Raw genomic sequence first — 19,425 nt, 5'->3', positions numbered from 1 at the left:
CTTTTTTTCTTTTCCTGAGTGCTAGCTCCCTGTTAGCCAGACATCATTTTTCCCACCAGTTTCACTTGGAGCACATGGGGACAGTCTGCTTCTGCACCTTTAAGATTTCCTTCTTGAAGAATGTCCAGCTTTCATGGATCCCTTTGCCCTTCAGGACTGTCTCCCAAGGGTCTCTCAACTAGTGTCCTGAACAGGCCAAAGTCTGCCCTCCTCTATTCATAGAAATAGATCCAAAACAGCATCTAAATTCTGCAGGCTCCAGAAAGCACTTTTCTAATATGCTTTGGTCATAGCTAAGTTTTCTTCCAGAAAATAGACTGAGCTACCTTGAAGCAACAGAAGGCTCCAGGGAGACCTTAGAGCAGTCTTCCAGTTCCTGAAAGGAGCTATTGGAAAGCTGGGGAGGGACTTTTCACAAAGGCATGTAGTGATAGGACAAGGGGGAATGGCTTTAAATTGGAAGGGGGAAGATTTAGATTAGACATTAGAAAGAAATTCTTCACGCTGAAGGTGGTGAGGCACTGGCACAGGTTGCCCAGGGCAGTTGTGGCTGCCCCATTCCTGGAGGTGTTCAAGGCCAGGTTGGATGGGGCCTTGGGCAGCCTGGTCTGGTGGGAGGTGTCCCTGCCCATGTCAGGGGGGTTGGAACTGGATGATCTTTATGGTCCCTTGCAACCCAAACCATTATATGATCTTTTAAACCATCAGTAAAACTTTAAATGGGGGAGGTTAAGAGATTTTGGTTCAAGTTTTTTGTCTGATTATGTTTGTATTAATAGGGAAGAAATGTACCTATGGACACAAATGTAAATACTACCATCCGGAAAGAGGAAATCAGCCTCAGCGATCTGTAGCTGATGAACTTCGTGCCATGTCTAGAAGCACAGCTGCCAAAACTACAAGTGAAGGAGGACTGGTAAAAAGCAATAGCGTTCCCTGTAGCACTAAAAATGATGGCACTTCTGAGCTGAAGCGTGCTGCTCCAAAGAGGCAGTCGGATCCTAGTATAAGGACTCAAGTCTATCAAGACTTGGAGGAAAAGCTTCCCACCAAAAACAAATTGGAAACCAGGTCTGTACCTTCCTTAGTTAGCATACCAAGTTCCTCTACTGCAAAACCCCAAAGTACTGCACCTTTAGCTAACGGCCTTCCATCTGGAGTTCACTTCCCAACTCAGGATCAAAGACCACAGGGACAGTATCCTACGGTGATGATGGGAACCAAAAATCACGGAACGCCAATGCCTTATGACCAGTATCCAAAATGTGAGTCTCCTGTAGATGTAGGTTATTACTCTATGCTGAGCACATATTCAAATCTAAGTATGTCTGGTCCACGTAGTCCAGAAAGGCGCTTCTCCTTGGACACAGATTATAGGATTAGCTCTGTAGCTTCTGACTGCAGCAGCGAAGGGAGCGTTAGCTGTGGTAGTAGTGATTCCTATGTGGGTTACAACGACCGCTCTTACATGAGTTCGCCTGACCCACAGCTAGAGGAGAACTTGAAGTGCCAACATATGCACCCCCATGGCCGCCTTAACACTCAGCCCTTTCTGCAGAGTTACCACGAGCCTCTCACACGAGTGCAAAGTTACAGTCATGAAGAACCAAAGCATCACTACAAACCTCCAATTCCATACATGGCCGTGCATCTACAGCATCCGACCATCAGCGCTCGTTCTAGTTGTCCAAATGACTACTCTCCGTCTCAGAGTTCGTCACATTCGAAGACCATGCATATGGGGAGAGCCCTCGTGTCCACAAGAATAGACAGCGTTTCAGACTCGCGTTTATATGATAATTCTCCATTAAGACACAGAAAGCCTTATTCTGGCCAAGATGGGCTTGGGAGCTGGGATAGGCAGAGTTACGGGGTGGATGCATACGGCTACCGCCAGACCTACTCCTTGCCAAGCAACCCCACGCAGCCGTGTTACGAGCAGTTTGCCTTCCAAAGCTTACCCGAACAGCAGGACCAGACCTGGCGCGTACCCTACTGCGGAATCCCTCAAGACCCTCCAAGGCACCAAGACACCCGGGAGAAGGTTTACATTAACCTCTGCAACATCTTCCCCCCAGATCTTGTGAGGATCGTTATGAAGAAGAACCCTCACGTGATGGACGCTCAGCAGCTCGCTGCAGCCATCTTAGTGGAAAAATCTCAGCTAGGTTATTGAGAGATGATGCATCTTTGTGGTGTCTAGTAGTTTTCAGCTCAGCTCTAATGCTGAGGGAGGTTTGCTACAATAGCATTTGGGATCTCCTTCTCAGCAAGGAGGTTATATAGTAATCCGTTTGTGTGAAATACTGTATCATGGAGTCTGTATGTATAGCCCCATGCATCGGGAGTACCAGATTTGGTTTGTGTTCTAGTTTGAAAATTTTTAAATGGCTATTTTCACAGCTGGAGAATGTTCCAGTTTAAATTAATATATATCTATATCTATATATAAAAAAAAAAATCTGTGGTCTCTGGTTATAATCTTTGGTGCATCAGGGGTTTATATGCAGCACTTTCTATCCTTGTTTTACATGTTGTTGGGATTTTTGTTTTCGTTTTTAAACTTGCTGGGTGTTTGTCCTTGGGCTGCCTAGTATCAAAACAACCTGCAGAAAGAGGATTTTGCTATTTCTGGCAGGCAATTTTTCAAGCCAAGTTTTTGAACTTTTTACACCATGAGTATGTTTGTTTGTTTGTTCGTGAGCTTTTTTGTGCTATAATAATCTATTTATAGGAAACAAAGATTTACTACAGCACTGACTTCATTTTTTTAAACAAATAATTAAGTTACCAGTGAACAGTGAAGTGGGTAACAATATATTGGTAATTTATAGTATGGCACTTTTGATTACTTTCCTTGTTTTGTTTAGTTACCTGTCTTGTTGATGCAGTTGATTGGTAAGATCAGACGCAATCAGAGGAGAAAAAAAATATCTTTAGTTTCTTTTTTTGCTAATTTATGGAGAAGGTAAAAGCCTTATTGCCTGGTTTTCAAAGATGCTGAGAATTTGCAGCCTACTTTGAACCTAACAGATGCTGCAAATGCTCAGAACCTCCCCAAACCAGACGCTTTTGTTTCAGTTCCTGTGTATTGTTACCCAGCTCGGTGTATTTCTGGTCCGTAGAAAGGGGCCTGAAATCATAGGGTCCCGTCTAGTTGGTTTATGTGTTTTCTTTTGTATTGCTGCACAAGTGTACTGGATATAATACGCTTTTCATAAAATATTTACCTGTTTTTAAATGAATTTAATTATCTCAATGCAAGTTTTATATTTAAGATACTGTTTGATTTTTCTTGCTATTTATCAAGGCTGGCCTGAAAAGGTTTGTGTGTTGAGGATATGCAACATTTATTAACTGCACTATGGTAATGATATTGTAGCTCAAAGTAATAACTTAAACTTTTTTTTTTTTCCTTTCTTTTTCAGTTGGTGGGGGGAGGGTTAGCAGGAGAAAAGATACCATATGTGTTCCTGAAATTAGTTTCTGGCCTGTTGCATCATGTAGGCCTGATTCTTGCCACAAATAGTGTAGTTTTAGAAACAGGCGAACCAAGTCTGGTTTAGTATTAGTAAGGGATATTTCTGGTTTTAAGTCATGGGTTTTACTAGCACCTCGTAAACTTTTATATATATATGTAATAGAATAGATTTTTGCAATTGATGTCAGATCTACTTATGTGACATAGTCAGTTGCCGACAGTTTTAGATTTCCATCCATTGTAACGATGTTCAGTGTTAAAAAAAACATCACTAATTTACACTATTACTGCTGATATTTTTGTTACACTTGCTGGAACTTAAAGTAAGGCCCTGAAGAACCAGAAAGTACCTTTTACTGTTGATACAAATTGTATCTTTTTAACTGAGAACTATTTTGATTTGTAGATTTAGTAGAAACACAGACGTATACCTATAACTAGTATTTTGGGCAACATTTTATCCCTTATTTAAAAAATTAGAGATTTCAGACATAGAATAGGCTTAGGCAAGTAAAAGTAAATATTTATTTAGGTGTCTGTCTCAATTTCACGTATTAAAAAAAAAAAAAGAAAAATGAAACTATTGGCATCTTCTTCCTTCTAAAATCTTTGTAGTGGGGACTCACTAAAATAAAGGTAAAATGCTGCCTGAAAATGATGTCCAAGCACCTTTGAATACGAAGACGTTTTCACTACTTGTGTGACACTGTGTGTTGCAGCAAGTAGGGTTTGGGTATACAGTTAATGCTTCTAAAGAGCATTGTGCTTATAGACATATCCAATAATCTGAACCGTGTTCAGCAAACCAATTCAGGACGTAGTGCTCATGCAGCTTCCACTGCTGACGTGCTGCGGGATCTGCCGTCGCCGGCCCCTGCGGTGACACCCGAGGGGCTCTGTGCCATCTGTCCTGCATTGTCTGGTTAGGGAGAGGACCTCTTCACCTGTGGCAACAATTTTTCCCTGGATTTGGTTGGTCGCCATCCGTAGAGCATGTTTTAATGTCGAGATCGATGCAGCACTGACGCTGAGGTTTGGACCGGGAAATGGATCTCATCTTAGTTGTACACTAAGATTTTTTAAAATCGAATTACACTAAAGTACTACACCATAGTGTAGATGCAGCTGTTTTAATAATGCAATTGTTATATTTGTGTTTTTAATGGGTTTCTACATTTATTTTTTATGTAGGAATTTACTTCTGCCAAAAGTTGAATTCCTTTAAGCGTGAACAGAAACTTGTATATAATAGAGGTGTTTTGTCTTTTTCCTTATCACGTGAGCATCAGAATGCTTCCTACCACGTAGATGTAGCAGTCTGGCCTAGAGTATTGGATCAGCAGGCTTAGCCACGTTGTTAAAACAGTGCGAGGAGGCATGTGGGACTGTGTGCTGCAGCACCCAGACCTGGATAAGCAGTATTGATTGCCTCCACATATGTTTAATGCAGTATTGAATCCCTGAAAGTGTGTTGATTGCTAGAGAATTCTTGTAATAGGTTCTGTGCTTTGTACTCAAGCACTGAAAATGCTTTAAAAGTAAAAGAACAGGAGTAATTTGGTGGTTTTTAATGTTGTGCAATGATGTGCTAGTTCCCCTTAGACTCTTTTAAGTTGGGTAAAGCAGATTTACTGTGGAAAAAGATATTGGCCTTGATACTGCCTTTGTTTTTGCTGTGATAACAGAGAGAATGAGGAGTTGCATGTGAACTCCTCCACGGTGAAAAGATCGGTCTTGATATTTAACAGCCTTTAGAGAGGACACCAGTAATAAACATGAATGCAATGATGCTTGTCAGATGCTACATTTGTCAATGTTATTGATGCAAATAACTGACGTGTAACATCCTGTGTGACTTAAACAGTAAAGGTAGTTCAGTGATACGGTCTTTGCCCCAGCTGAGTGCTAGAATTGCAGTGAAGGGTTAGGAACCTCCAAGTTAGGTATGTCCCCCTGTTAAGAAGTGGGCAGCACTTTCCCGTGTCTTCAGTAGCTGAGAATTGTTTTGATACCTAGCAGAAACTCCATATTTTTATATACAATCCCAAGCTATTATAGCTCCATCAGGAATAGTACATAAATACACAGTGGTTTGAATGCACATTTACATTAGGCATCTGCCCACAACTGTTCTGTATACAACAATGTGTTGCCAGTATTTAAAGTTTTTAAATATGTCCCACGGATACCTGACTTTGAGCTAAAGATGCCTGGGCTGTGACAGTATTAATCATTTTGTTGTCTTTTCTTTAAAGTAATCTCAGTGTGTGCATATATATATGTATATATACACACACATACGCTTGGCAAGTGGGTTTAAAACTACTGCTAACAGTCTGAGATAAGATCAGGTCTTTTCAGGTTTCCTATTTCCTTTGATATGTCTCAATTGTAGCTTGGTCCTCCACTGCAAAAAAGCTCCAGGGAGAGCCAAAAGCTTGATGTGTCCATGCGACACCCCAAAAAGAAGGCGTGCCAGTCTGGTGAAGCCCTGGAAGGGGACTTTTTGCAGCCTTGGAGTATGTGGACTGTTGTTGAGCTCTTGATGATCTTCTGCTGTGAAAGTCGTAGCTACTGGTGAACACTTCCAAAAATATCAAAGCTATTGGTCTAAACCAGAGTACCTCACTCGGGATGGGAAGCCGGAGGCGTTTGCTCCAGCAAGGTGAGCACCAGAGAACTGAATGCCTCGGGCGAGAGATACTGCAGCAAGATGCAAAGCATTTATCGGCTTTATCAGTTGATGGTTTGACCAAGGTGTTTCGGTGTGTAAAGCTTGAGAAATGAGACACAATGCTCCCGTACTCTCTGGAGCGTTTAGAAAAATACCCAACTGACTTTTCATCGCTACTGAAAATTTGAAGTACTGTGCAATTAAAGAGACCATTTTTTTTTAAGAAAAATAGTTTAGAAATTATTTATTTTGATTTGCAGTGTGACTCTTGCTAATTTATTCCTTGTGTTATAAGGCCGTGGTGGAGTGGCGTTTATATTTTTTATTTATCATAGGAAATAAAACTGATGAGAAGAAAGAAACAATAGATTTAAACTTAAAACAAAACTATGGCCTTGTTTTGGTTTTTTTATAAAAGGGCTGAGGTTTTATAAATGTCAAATCATGCATTTTATATACTTTGTAAATTTTAGAGAAGCATAGTTTGAGAATTTTGTCCCAATTAAATGTGCACATTGTTTAGCCGAACCATGTAACTCATCCTAAAATCATCTGTGTTAAATGATCACTCCAGCTAACCTTCTGCCAGGTAACGTGAGAGATGCTCAGACTTCATCTTTAGATGTTCCAGCATACATTTCATGTATCTAAAGGCTTCATCAGAAATTTGAGATCTTCATCGCCTTATCACATGCGAAATGTCTGTTTGCATATGAATCCTCCTCCTGTACACCGGGTTTTCTTGGCAGTGCCAAGTATGTCTGAGATGTTGATACAGGCACTATCGCATACACTGTGGTGTTCATAGTTACAATTATGCTTTAAATAATTTCCCAGCTTCAATTTTCAGGTCTTAAAGGGTTGTCATAACTTGTGTTTTAAGTATCTATTACTCTGTTTATCCCTTAGCCTCAACGATTGCCATAGAGCTCCTGTTGGACTCAATAGTCTCCTGAACACTTACACATACGCCCAACTTGAGCACAAGTACTCGCCTGGGCCAGTTATTTGAGTGGCACTAGAGAAGACCTGAATAAAGCTGGTGTGTGTGTGTAAGTGCGGGAGGACTGGGAGCCTTGAGGAGCACAGCTGGGAACTGCCCACTCCCAGAGAGCGGTGGGATCTCACTGCTGCAAGTAGATCATTCAGCCAGGATCGCACTTCATGGTCATTGGGAACACCTAGAAACCAAATCGATTTAGATGTTTATGCACATCCATGCTCTGGTTCGAAGGTGGAACAATCTACTCTTCACCTTGTAAAACAAAACTTCTCCACTTTTTGTAAAATGAGACTATTTGCTCTTGATCTCAGATGAAGTCTGATTTACCAAGACAGGTTGGCTGGTTGGTTACTTTTTTTTTTAGGTGAATGACATTCTTAATGAAGCTGATATTTAAAACCTTGTTTTACCAGCATATTACACAACATTCCGCAAGGAAACAGAAATGCAGATAAAGCAGCAATAATTGTGTTTGTGTAGTTTTTTTCCCCTCGTTATCTCTGTATTTGTGTTGAGTAGGTGAGATTTCAGTATTGTCCTGAAGTCCGCTCTGGCAAAAACATTAGTTAAAAATTACGTTCGGACTATTTGATAAAGCAATTGTCAAAGTGGCTCTTCGTTCCTTCCCTGGTTGTTCTGTATTATTTCTGTGATGTGACTATTCACATCGTAAAACCACCTTCTAAACGATACAAAAAGCCATGTACATGGATTCTGCTTTTAGAGAAAAAAAAAAATAAAGATTCATTTTCCTCATTGATGGGCTGTTTTTGTTTAATAGTAGTAATAAAAAAAACCCCTTGAGAGTAGGATAGAAGGCAGCAGTGAGTTATAGACAGTTTTGTGTTCTACCTGCACGGCAAAACTGTTCACTCTGAGTAAATTTAAACAGAATTCAAACATAGTAAGAAAATAGTATAGATTATCAGTTCATTTTAGGACAGTAATTCATATTTAATAGGTGCTTTCCTCTTGTTTTGGTTATTGAAAAGGTAAGATAAAATCTCTGGGGTTAAATAGCAATTATGGCCATCTAATAGAATTTAAGTGGAGACTTTGTGCCAGTGGACCTGGTTTCTTTTGAAGTCCTATGACGTATCTATTCCTCTTCCATTGCATGATTATTAGTGGTCTAGCTCAGAATAGAATAGAGTTTAGGGTAGAATAGAATTTAGGATAGAATAACTATCTATCTGATGAATGCGAATATACAGGAGAAGCTGCTATAGACAGTAATAAAATGAATATTCAAAATACACAGAGCTGTTGAATTGGGGTCTTTGTCAAGTTTCACTGCCCGGGCCAGCACGCCAGACTTACTGGGACCCCTTTTCCTTCCCTCTCCAGCCCTATGTGCGGGCGCAGGAGCAGCTCGCCAGCCCTGCAACAAGGAGCAGAACAGAGAGATAGAAATGCAAGTGAAACAAGCAGTTGGCCTAAAAAAACCCGTAGTGTTGTCCTTCGTCAGTTGTGGCCACTGGAAATTTGCTTAACGCAGAATGTTTCGTGCAGCCGTGAACATCTGGTTTGGTGTCTGCAGCCAGAGCACGTGGTTCGACTGCCTCTGTTCAGGGCAGATGGAGGCACTGGAGTGGAAGGTGAAGGTTCCTCCCCAGCAGCTGGGTGGAAATGCCGCCATGATGCACCTCCAGGGATGCTGATCTCAAAACTCGGCATCGTGTGCACGAACCGTGACTGATCACATCGGCAGTGGAGCAAAGGAGAGCTGGGAAGCTGCGTGTGTTTAATACAAGGGGTGGGAAGCGCTTCTCCAGCTGGCAGCGTGATGTGCTCCCATGGCAGGAACTACCTGAACTGCCAGTGCTACTGCTGATACGCTGCTTGGCTTGACATAGTGTGTCCTCTGCAAGTTCTGGTATGAGGATGCTTGGTTCACAAGAGACTGTTCTGTGCTTGCACAGTGCGGTTCTGATCTCAGATGGACTCCAAGTACCCCTGTTCCCTCGTCAGAAGTCAGGTCAGGGTGTGATGGGGCATTGATGGCCCGGGTGCTCCCATCGCCCTTGGCTCAGCTCAGCCTTTGCGCTCACCACGTGGGAAATAGGTCATTTTTTCCCAAAGCACTCTTTGAATTGTAGCTGCTTTTCAGTAAATCAGTGCTTAGAGCTTGAGCAAAGAGTGTGTATGCAGAGAGAGGGCTCAGGGTGGATGGTCATCTCCAGAGAGAGGAGAGATGGATCAATGACCTCAGGTAAGGTTCCTTGGCTGCTGATCTGCACCAAAAGTCTCCCTAAAGCATTTGTGTTGTCTCCATTGTGAGGGTGGGGAGGCACTTTCACAGGTTGCCTAACGAAGTCGTGGATGCCTCATCACTGGAGGTCTTCAAAGCCAGGTTGGATGAGGCTTTGAGCAACTTGATCTAGTGGGAGGTGTCCCTGCCCATGGCAGAGGGCTTGGAACTGGATGATCTTTAAGGTCCCTTCCAACCCAAACCATTCTATCATTCTCCGATTGCTGAGACCCAGGCCCCTCTCCCAGCATGTCCAACAGCTGAGCCATGTGATGGGATGTGTGTGTGAGCATCCCATGGTCGGTATGCAGAAGATCTTCCTGGAGTCTCCGTTTAACAGCGTCAACAGAAAGGGTTGGGCTTTGTTCTTCTCCCCCCATCCCACCCCTCACAGCTGCACTTGCCAGGAGCAGCAGGTAGGTACAACAGAAACTAAACACCGCTATTAATTTACATGAGGTGGATGAATTATAAGCAGGAGGAGAAGGGGGATGAGGAGCTGGCCATGGGTGTTTGCCAGGCAGGTCCCTTACGTCAGCCAGGCTCACCTTACAGAGGGACAAGAGGGAATGGCCTCAAGCTCCACCAGGGGAGGTTCAGGCTGCACATTAGGAAAAAATTCTTCACAGAAAGGGTCATTGGGCACTGGAACAGGCTGCCCAGGGAGGTGGTTGAGTCACCTTCCCTGGAGGTGTTTAAGGCACGGGTGGACGAGGTGCTAAGGGGCATCGTTTAGTGTTTGATAGGAATGGTTGGACTCGATGATCCGGTGGGTCTCTTCCAACCTGGTTATTCTATGATTCTATGATCTCCAGCTGTGCTCTGGAACAGGAGCTGCGGTGGCAGTTGGGGTGACCGCACACTCCATCCCTCAGGAAGCAGCACAAGAAGAAGAAAACTCCACTATGGTCTTGTCAGGGATGCTTGGGAGGCAAGGAAAAAGAATTTGGGCTTCATCCACCTATACAAAGCTTTCAGGCATGCACAAAAACCTGGATTTAATTTATATTTTGCTGATTTCAGAAATAGAAATACTCTTTCCCTCCCCTCAGGAGGAGGGGAATATACTGAACTTAGGGAAACGCCTGAGAAGGGGAGTTCTGCTAGGATCCGCTCCCCCTCGCAGCCATCTCACGGACCACAGCACCGCCTCTTGCTACTCCAGCAGTTGCTGGGGACTCTGAAATGAGCCACCTATTTGCAGACTGGTGGTAACCACAAACCTGCTGGGACTTAGCCCTGATTAAATGTTTCTTTTTTGGGGTCGTACAAACCAGGGTGGCCCTCAGCACCAACTTGTCCCCAACACTGAGGGGCTGAGGCTCTGCCTGGGTCTCCTCCCTGGCACCATGTCACCAAGGCAGATGCTCCATAGAATCACAGAATCATAGAATAACCAGGTTGGAAGAGACCCACCGGATCATCGAGTCCAACCATTCCCATCAAACACTAAACCATATCCCTCAGCACCTCGTCCACCCGTGCCTTAAACACCTCCAGGGAAGGTGACTCAACCACCTCCCTGGGCAGCCTGTTCCAGTGCCCAATGACCCTTTCTGTGAAGAATTTTTTCCTAATGTCCAGCCTAAACCTCCCCTGGCGGAGCTTGAGGCCATCATGTAGTTCCTCCAGGAACTACAGAGAGGGATGATGTTATGTTTGTTTATGGATTTATTTTAAATAAGAAGAAATGAGTTTCCCTCAGCTCCTTCTGCCATGAAGTGATTTAATTAATGCTGAAATTCTGTGCATACAGGGTGCAGCAGAGCTGCTCGTGGTTGGCAAGGGCTCCGTCTCTAGCATTATTTCACAAAGGAAAATGTCAGCGTGATAAAAATGGAAAGCATTAGTGTGCTACGTGCTGCCGGGAAATGGGGCTGCTACCCTATTCTAAACCTGGATTGGGCTTTTAATAAACTTTAAATTGTTCACTCACCCTTTCTTTTGACATTTAAAACTCATTTAGTGGGATGCCACCCCCTGCTGAAGGTCAGCAAGTGCTGCCATAGGAGGCTGCTGGGCCTGGGGAGGCATCCAAGCATCTAGTCACTAACTTGCCGGTGCTCACCCACTACAGCCAGCAAAGCAGCAGCAGAACTTCAGTCAGGACATCGCAGAAACTGGGAAACCCCCCAAATTTATGTAGGTTTATGACAGTAGCCCTGAAGAGAAGGACCTGGGGGTGCTGGTGGATGAGAAGCTCAACGTGAGCCAGCAGCGTGTGCCCGCAGCCCAGAAATCCAACTGTATCCTGGGCTGCATCAAAAGAAATGTGACCAGCAGGTTGAAGGAGGTGACTCTGCCCCTCCACACTGCTCTCATGAGACTTCACTTGGTGTCCTGCGTTCAGTTCTGGAGTCCTCAGCACAGGAAGGATGTGGATCTGTTAGAGCGAGTCCAGAGGAAGCCACAAAGTCGAAGAGAGGGCTGGAGCACCTCCCTTGTGAGGACAGGCTGAGAGAGTTGGGCTTGTTGAGGCTGGAGAAGAGAAGGCTTTGGGGAGACCTTCTAGCAGCCTTGCAAAGGGGTCTGCAGGAAAGCCGAGGAGGGGCTCTTTATCAGGGAGTGCAGTGATAGGACAAAGGGTAATGGTTTTAAGCCAAAAGAGAAGAGATCCAGATGAGATCTCAGGAGGAAAGTTTTTCCTCTGAGGGTGGTGAAGCGCTGGCACAGGTTGCCCAGAGAAGTCGAGGACGCCCCATCCCTGGAGGCGTTCAAGGCTATGAGCAACTTGATCCCGTGGGAGGTGTCCCTGCCCATGGCAGGGGGGTAGAACTGGATGATGTTTAAGGTCCAAATCCAGGCTCTGCTGCAGGCACAAATGCAAACATCACTTGGGAAATCAGAGGAAAGACCCATGATCTTTCCAGTAGGACCAGCACAGCCGCTGGCCAGACACCAAGCATGGAAATTGCACATAGGTGAGAGGCAAGGGTGACAAGGAAAACACCACTGCAGGTGGCGAAGTTTTCTGCCTTACAGACCAGGCATCGCTCTTTCCTGCCAGGTGTTCATAGGAAGGATTGAAATCCCACTTTCCTTCCGTACAGGACGGAATCTTTCATCACACAACTCTACCGCAGCAACGCTTCAGACAAGCCTTTTCCCACAGGTAAATATCAATCCGCTATTTCAACCACAACATCCTCACCAGGGCAAAATGCTGACCCACCCCAGAGCGACTGAGAAACCTCCTGTGGTCTCCCTACAGGCACAGTTGTCACCCTGCACGGAAGACAGCGACAATTTCCAGCTCTCAAAGCTTACAGAAAGCAGCTGCTGCAGTGGAGGAGCTGCCAGCCTTCCCAAACCTGCTCCTGGAGGCCACCAGCAGCGGCTGTGAACCTGGCTGTGAACCTGCACATTCCAGCTAACGAGACACCAATCTGATCTGTTAAAGCTACATCAGCACAGCTACATTTTTAACAAAGCCACAATCTGCAGCGAGAAAGAGCCGAAAGGTTTCATGATGTCAAAATCGCTCACATTCAGGTTTCTATTTTAAAACCTTGCGCAATCGCCCCTCTGCAGGACATCCACCAGAGAACTTCAACACCGGAAATAGAAGTCAAAAATCAGCAAAGGCAGCACACCAGTAAATAGAATCCTCGGGAACATTTTACAGTCGTACTGAAGATGTGCCTGCATGGAAGGGTTTTATTACCTTTTACTGTTAGAAACCTGAAGTAAATACTTGGAAAAATCTTGGAGAAAGCTGCTTCAAGTTGCAGTTGTTGTTACACTTAAATCTCTAACCAGTTTGGCTAGAGATAAAATGCCTGGAGCCCAGCGTGCCCTGGTTCCCTTGAGCACCAGGAACATTTCTAATCCCCTACATGGGTCACGTAGGGAGAGTTGGTCCTGGGATGCCAGTGCTGGCCTAGATATGTCCCTGACATCCCACAGCTCTGAATTTTATGTTCTTCTCAGGATCCTGAACCCAAACCCTGCCCTCCAAGAGCTTAACCTGGGTCTTGCTTCAACATGTGGTGCCTTGGTGTGACCCACCGCCAGTTTGAGGTAGGGAGAGGCTTCCTTCTGCTTCCCCCCAAGCTCTGCAAGGGTTTCAGCAAGAGGCTGGCCATGACCCACAGCCCCTGCCCCGACCCACAGCCCTGAGAGGTGGGGATGCAGCCCCCTGTATTGGCCAAGGTGAAGGGCTGCTCCCCACTCACCGTGGTGGCCTCCACAGGCAGAGGCAGCGTCCCAGCTCAGTGGGAGGCTTGCAGAGCACTGAGGCAGCTCCCTCATCAGGTACTTATCAGCTAACGGTTTTGGACACATTCCATAAGGCTTTGGCTGCTGCTTTTTCAGATCTAAGTCCTCTGCTGGATCCCCCAATGAAGAAGGTTATTGTGCATGAAGGAATCGCATGAATCACAGAATCACTAGGTTGGAAAAGACCTCCAGGATCATGGAGTCCAACCATTCCCATCAACCAGTAAACCTCAGTGTCCCTCAGCACCTCATCCACCTGTCTCTTAAATACCTCAGGGAAGGTGACTCAACCACCTCCCTGGGCAGCCTGTTCCAGTGCCCAATGACCCTTTCTGTGAAGAATTTTTTCCTAATGTCCAGCCTAAATCTCCCCTGTTGGAGCTTGAGGCCATTCCCTCTCGTCCTGTCCCCTGTCACTTGGGAGAAGAGGCCAGCACCCTCCCCTCCACAACCCCTTTTCAGGTAGTTGTAGAGAGCAATGAGGTCTCATCGTGAAGGGCACAAATGTTTCCAAGGTCTGGTACATTCCCAGGGGATGCTAGCTGAACTTGCTAATAATCTGGATGTCCATCTACTCAATTACTCAGTTACTTTAATTACCAGCTCCCATCTTTTCCTTCCAGAGTGACCCATGCCCAGCAAATCCAGCCTCCCATGGCTTATCTGGCTTTTTCACTTTGGACTGGCGCCACAAAATGAATTAATCTCCTCAGGAAAAAAAAAAAATATTGGTGCAATCCAGCAATAAGCAACACTGATCATCAAATGAATAGTGATTCTCTGGATTAACATTAAAACCCATTTATTCAGGCTTTTGTGCAGGGTGCACAGTTCAAGGCAGTTACGTATACACAGTATGCACATCCTAATAGCGTACAAAAAGGCAAGTAGCAACGGGTGCTTACACTGGAAATGTATGTACAGACATATTAAATCGGGAGTTTTATACTAGAAAATTCTCTGCCGCTATTCATGTATCAAGGCTATTAGAAATTGTGTAGAAAACCAATAAAACTTGGAAAGTATCTACTCTGATTTCACTTGACTCAGGTTGGATGTAAAGTCAGGCTTCCCACACTACTATCCCCGAGCACTTTGAAGGGTCACATCACTCTAACACGTCCCATTACATGTTAAAGATTAACATATTAGTGTTATTTCCTGTTTTTCTGGGAAGAACAACAGTTTAAATACTTCAAAAAGCTACTTGTCTCCTGGGAAAAGACAACAAAGGGAAGATTTAGATCATGAGAGAACCAAACATTAACGAAATGTCGTAACAGCACTTCCTGGTCCTTCCAGAAAACTCTTCACGGACCAGGCAGCACCTAATTTAAAGCGCTGTAAACTGTCCAGATTTACAGAAGCGCAATGGGAGGCCTTGGCAGAGCCCAAGTCTTCTGCTGATCTTTCCCTTGTTCCTATCCTAAGGGCTGCAAGAGATCGTACTTTTGTAACCTGCACAAAAAGACACAGAGAGATCAAGCAGATTTAGCAAAAGGATACTAGAGAAAAGCAATCAATAGAATTACGTAGCAACATCATAAGAACCAGACTTCACTCCCTGTAACTGTTCTGAAGAGTAGTCAATACTAGAATTTAATTTCCAAATGAATTTTGTTCAAGATGCCAGCAGAATGAGGGAGCACCAGAAAAGAATGATTCAAGAAACACACAGTTCTCATGGCCAAGGCCCCCAAGAACACCCAGAACCCATCTTGATTGACTTTCAGCTTGAAGAGAAGGTCCAACTCTCTTTTAACTACTCTTCTATGCCAAACTCTTCCACGTACCAGTACGGCTTTGATGGTAAATTTTAGCATTATAGCCTAAAATCCACCCAGGGAGTAGTTTTAAAGGGCTAATTTGCTAATGCAAAGAACACAAACCACAGCTGAGTGCCCCATAGGTAAGATCAAGTTAAAACTGCTCCCACAGGCGGCTACAACCAGATGCCTTGTGCATAAACACAGCAAACATAGGACATATTTGCAGAACATTCAATCACAGCCAATACGGTTTCAGACATTTTTAGCACAGCACATCCCTTTTGCACAAGCCTTTTTGGAGAACAGGTGAGGACAGCATAGAGAAAACTCTCATTTTTTGCTCTCCTCAAGTTTCAAGTTCTCTAGCAGAAATCCTCACAATGACTCAAAATCTACTTGAGTGAAGATACATTTCCAAAATACATACTCTTCATATTGATTTTTATGAAAATTCATTGTTGAAGTGGCTTGAAAAATGTTTTCCTTCTAGATAATGTCTTCCTTCAAGATAGTGAGAATAGGCAGATAATTAGTATTTGAAATTCAGCCTTGCTATAGTGCAAAACTCTCATTGTGATTTAGAGCAACGCTTCAGCTCCAAGTATTAATAGATCAGAACTCTATTCAAAAGGAATAAGGAAAAAGACTTAAACCAGACTGTCATTGTCATTCAATAAGCATAGGGATGAGTTGCTGTTCAATTACACTTTTTTTACATTTACAAGGGCAGCTACAGCATGTAACACGTAAGAACATCACATCAAATTTTTACCACAGCCTGTTTCCCACACAATTCATTTTCTGGCACAGAAGGTCAGCGGGAACTTCCAAGGCTCAAGCAGAAGCAAATAAGACTTGTGGTTAAGATATAGAAGTACGCAAACCACACTGGTGTTTTAAAAGCCCGACAGAAATTCCTGGCCAGGGGTGGGGAGGACAAACAGGCTTCTGGCAGTGAGTGAAACTCTAGAGAGGGAGGGCACCACTGAAACCACTGAATTATTTCCTGGTACTAAGAGATCTCCCAAAACAACTGGCTTTTCCAGGAGGATAAGAACAAACGAGCAGGTAAACAGATCCAATTTTGATATCAAGGACAGAACCAAACTATATTCACTCTGTATGAGTGACTATGAAATACTTTTAAAAATAATCTTTTTAACACAGTTAGCTTTAAAAACCTTGATTTCTAGAACTATTCAAGATTAAGTTTATGTATTAATTAAGTAATAACTTGTGTATTTCACTTCAACAGAGCCACCACAAGGCCTGACAGTAGATAGCCTACTAGAAAGCCCTGGTTTAACAATCCATCCATCCATCCATCCATCCATCCATCTTTCTTTCTTATGTATAAACTATGAAACTCCACTAATTTCCAGCAAGTTACACTACCTTTCCCTCAGAAAACAGTTTTATCCATTAAGCTCCAGATTGCAAAGCTTGTTGCATTGTTATAGGCAAAAAATTTTACAAAAATCATTGGGGAGCAAAAGGGGTTGGTTTTTTTTGCTTTTAAATTGATAGAAAAAGCCGCAACAGAAGTAATTATAGGAAATATGACTGAAGAAACACACGCTATCCTGTTTTTGAGTGCTTCCTAAAGAATCTAACAAATGCCAATAATAAATAAGCCTGGTTAATTCTACCAAAATACTTTGCTACCATAAATTTAGTTTGAGAAAAAGCCTACCTTGCCCTATATAGCTGCCTGCCTCTTGTTTTCACCCTGTAGTCTAAGAAGCTCAGCTAAGGCAATGTATTTCTTTAGTTGTCTTCAGGCTTTAACTCCCACCCCAATGTTTTTAAACTGATAATTACGCAACATCTTCCTTCCCTATCTTAATTTGCATTCTCATACTGAAACAAAGTTATTTAATTGCATTAAAGTTCTCAGTGATTTAAACTGAACCCTATTTCTTCAGATTAAATAAATGGCGTGACACTAGCAAAGATGAAAAAAAAACCAAAACAGCAGTAAAGCAAAGTGAGAAGTAAGAATCAGTGCAAAGACTGGGGGAAACATATGGAAAGAGCCACCCAGAGCATATAGAAACCACTGCTAGAAAGAAAGTTCTCCAGAATTTATTTTCATGGTGCCATAAACAATTAAACAGAGACAGGTAAGAGTTTTTATAGCTAATGCTATAAAGGACTCCAGCTTTCAGCCAGATGACGGGCAGACGAGGTTCGAAGCCAGGCAGGAATACAACCATAACTCAAGGATCAATAAGAAAACATTAGTTATCTCATAGGATTTTTTTCCTCTTTCTTTTTAGGGTGTTCAGATTCAAGACAATTGTTGTGCAGAAAAGCAAAAAGCCACAGCACCACGCAGTTGTGCCTGGCTGTTCTGCTGTTTAAGCAGGCAAAATCATCCTATTCCAGCGCTTTCTCTGGTGTAGTCCAGACTGGCAAGTTACACGAGCACAGAATTTCTCTTTCTCTTGTGTGTGTGTGGACCAGGGCTAGGCTTGAAGTTGAACCTTGTGAATATGAACACTGTGATTCAGACATTCCCCAGTTTTCCGAATGCATTAACGTACTTGTTTTCTGGTATTTTCCAGTCTCCATAATGCTACTAGCAATTATTAACTAGTCAATACAGTTATTTCTTCTATAGGTGACATATACCATGCATGCCTGATAAGAAAACATATAGCCAAAATTAATCCACCAATTGTTCCAAGAGCACCAGTAATAGTTCTAAAATTAAATATGATGAGTTATCTGGCTTTGTTGGAACCACCACTATAAGATCCCAAAAGCAAAAGAAGAAAGAGGAAGAGCGGCGTTTTCAAATGGTACAGAGAAGTGCAACAACTACCAGTGAGCAGCGAAACAGATGCCTGAAACGCTGCTCCCAGGAGAGCCATGAATTCAAAATGGGATTTGAACCAAAGAAAAACTATCAAGGACAAGAATCATACAGCAGATGTGCAGATAAAGGACAAAATTTTTCTGATGTGTGAACAAGTTTGCTGTCCTGCCCCAAAAACCCCTAAACACTGAATCTGCTCACTCAAACATAAAGGAATTTGTCCCCAGTAACAAAAGGCAGCGGCAGGATGGGCTGTTCTTCATATTCTGGATGTTACCTACACATTCTCAACTTACTTTTTTGAAGATCGAAGTGCACTTGGCAGAAAAGTTTTCAGCTTCAGCCCCGATGCAAATGCATCTCTTTCTGGCAATACAACTGCAATTACCATATTCATAGAGATTATTAATTAATCAGAAGTGCTGCTTAAATAAAAGTAAAGCTAGACTATTTCAAGTCACCAGTATAATGCATTTTAAGGAAGAATTTGATGCGCTAGTCAACCATTTACTGGATGCTCAGTTTAGTAATGTATTATTGAGGTTACAGATTAAGAAGTTAAATACTGTATCAAGTTTAAGGAAGAAATCAAGGGTGAATAAGAAGCGTGAAAGCTGAGGCCACGGGGAGCCATAGACTTGATATGAGATCCTGCAGAGTTCAGCATACGTGGTCACGGAGCCTGTCATGCGATTACTGTTTCACATGGGTACACACGGGTTTCGCGTTGCTGGAACAAGCAGTGGGGCAGCTAGAGCTCAACTTTTATCTTGTCACAGCAGAAATGCTTTGAGGCAAAATTATCAGACTGCAGAGAATGTCTTCTGCTGAAATGCAGCAAGCTAGAACAGGGAGGCCGGGTTGGGTACACACGGCCTTAAGAATTCCAAGACTTTTCAGCAGGCTCTCTAAAAGCCTTCAGCTAAAAATTCAGATAACGGCAACTCATCTTGTGTAAATAAAGTAGTTTAAAAGGAAACAGAACATCCAAACAAGCAAAAAAAGCAACAATGCAAATTGTCCCAACTCTGAGCTTGATCTCTTTAAACCTGATCCACTTATCCAGAGCACAGGGAACATTTAACTCATGTGTATTAGGAATATTTGCACCAACCAGGCCCTCTCCTTTGATGTACATTTCCATCTCCCCTTGTTTCTTCCACTGCCTAAAGCCTACCGCTGTGAACAAACACTCAACACAGTACTTA

At 43.3% G+C, this 19,425-nt stretch overlaps 1 protein-coding gene and 1 long non-coding RNA gene across 3 annotated transcripts in view; one reads left to right on the top strand and one right to left on the bottom strand.

Annotated features, from left to right (window-relative positions):
• ZC3H12C (zinc finger CCCH-type containing 12C) overlaps positions 1 to 6,565 on the top strand; it is a 45,012-nt gene extending 38,447 nt beyond the window's left edge. For both annotated transcript variants that reach the window (XM_069883491.1, XM_069883492.1), the window contains exon 6: positions 780 to 6,565. In XM_069883491.1, coding sequence (XP_069739592.1) covers positions 780 to 2,176 — 1,397 coding nt within the window. In that variant the 3' untranslated portion in view covers positions 2,177 to 6,565. The remainder of the gene's footprint in view (positions 1 to 779) is intronic.
• A 7,847-nt stretch (positions 6,566 to 14,412) lies between these two features.
• On the bottom strand, positions 14,413 to 19,111 carry LOC138735489 (uncharacterized). Its single transcript, XR_011339728.1, has 2 exons — positions 18,514 to 19,111; positions 14,413 to 15,085 (listed from the first exon to the last, which is right to left on the bottom strand). It is a non-coding gene; the product is annotated as an uncharacterized lncRNA (long non-coding RNA).
• Between the last annotated feature and the right edge of the window lie 314 nt (positions 19,112 to 19,425).

This window comes from Phaenicophaeus curvirostris, chromosome 1, assembly GCF_032191515.1.
Source record: "Phaenicophaeus curvirostris isolate KB17595 chromosome 1, BPBGC_Pcur_1.0, whole genome shotgun sequence".
Taxonomy (NCBI): Eukaryota; Metazoa; Chordata; class Aves; order Cuculiformes; family Cuculidae; genus Phaenicophaeus; species Phaenicophaeus curvirostris.
Note: the sequence above shows the minus strand (reverse complement) of the source record. Positions and strands in the feature narration are given on the sequence as shown.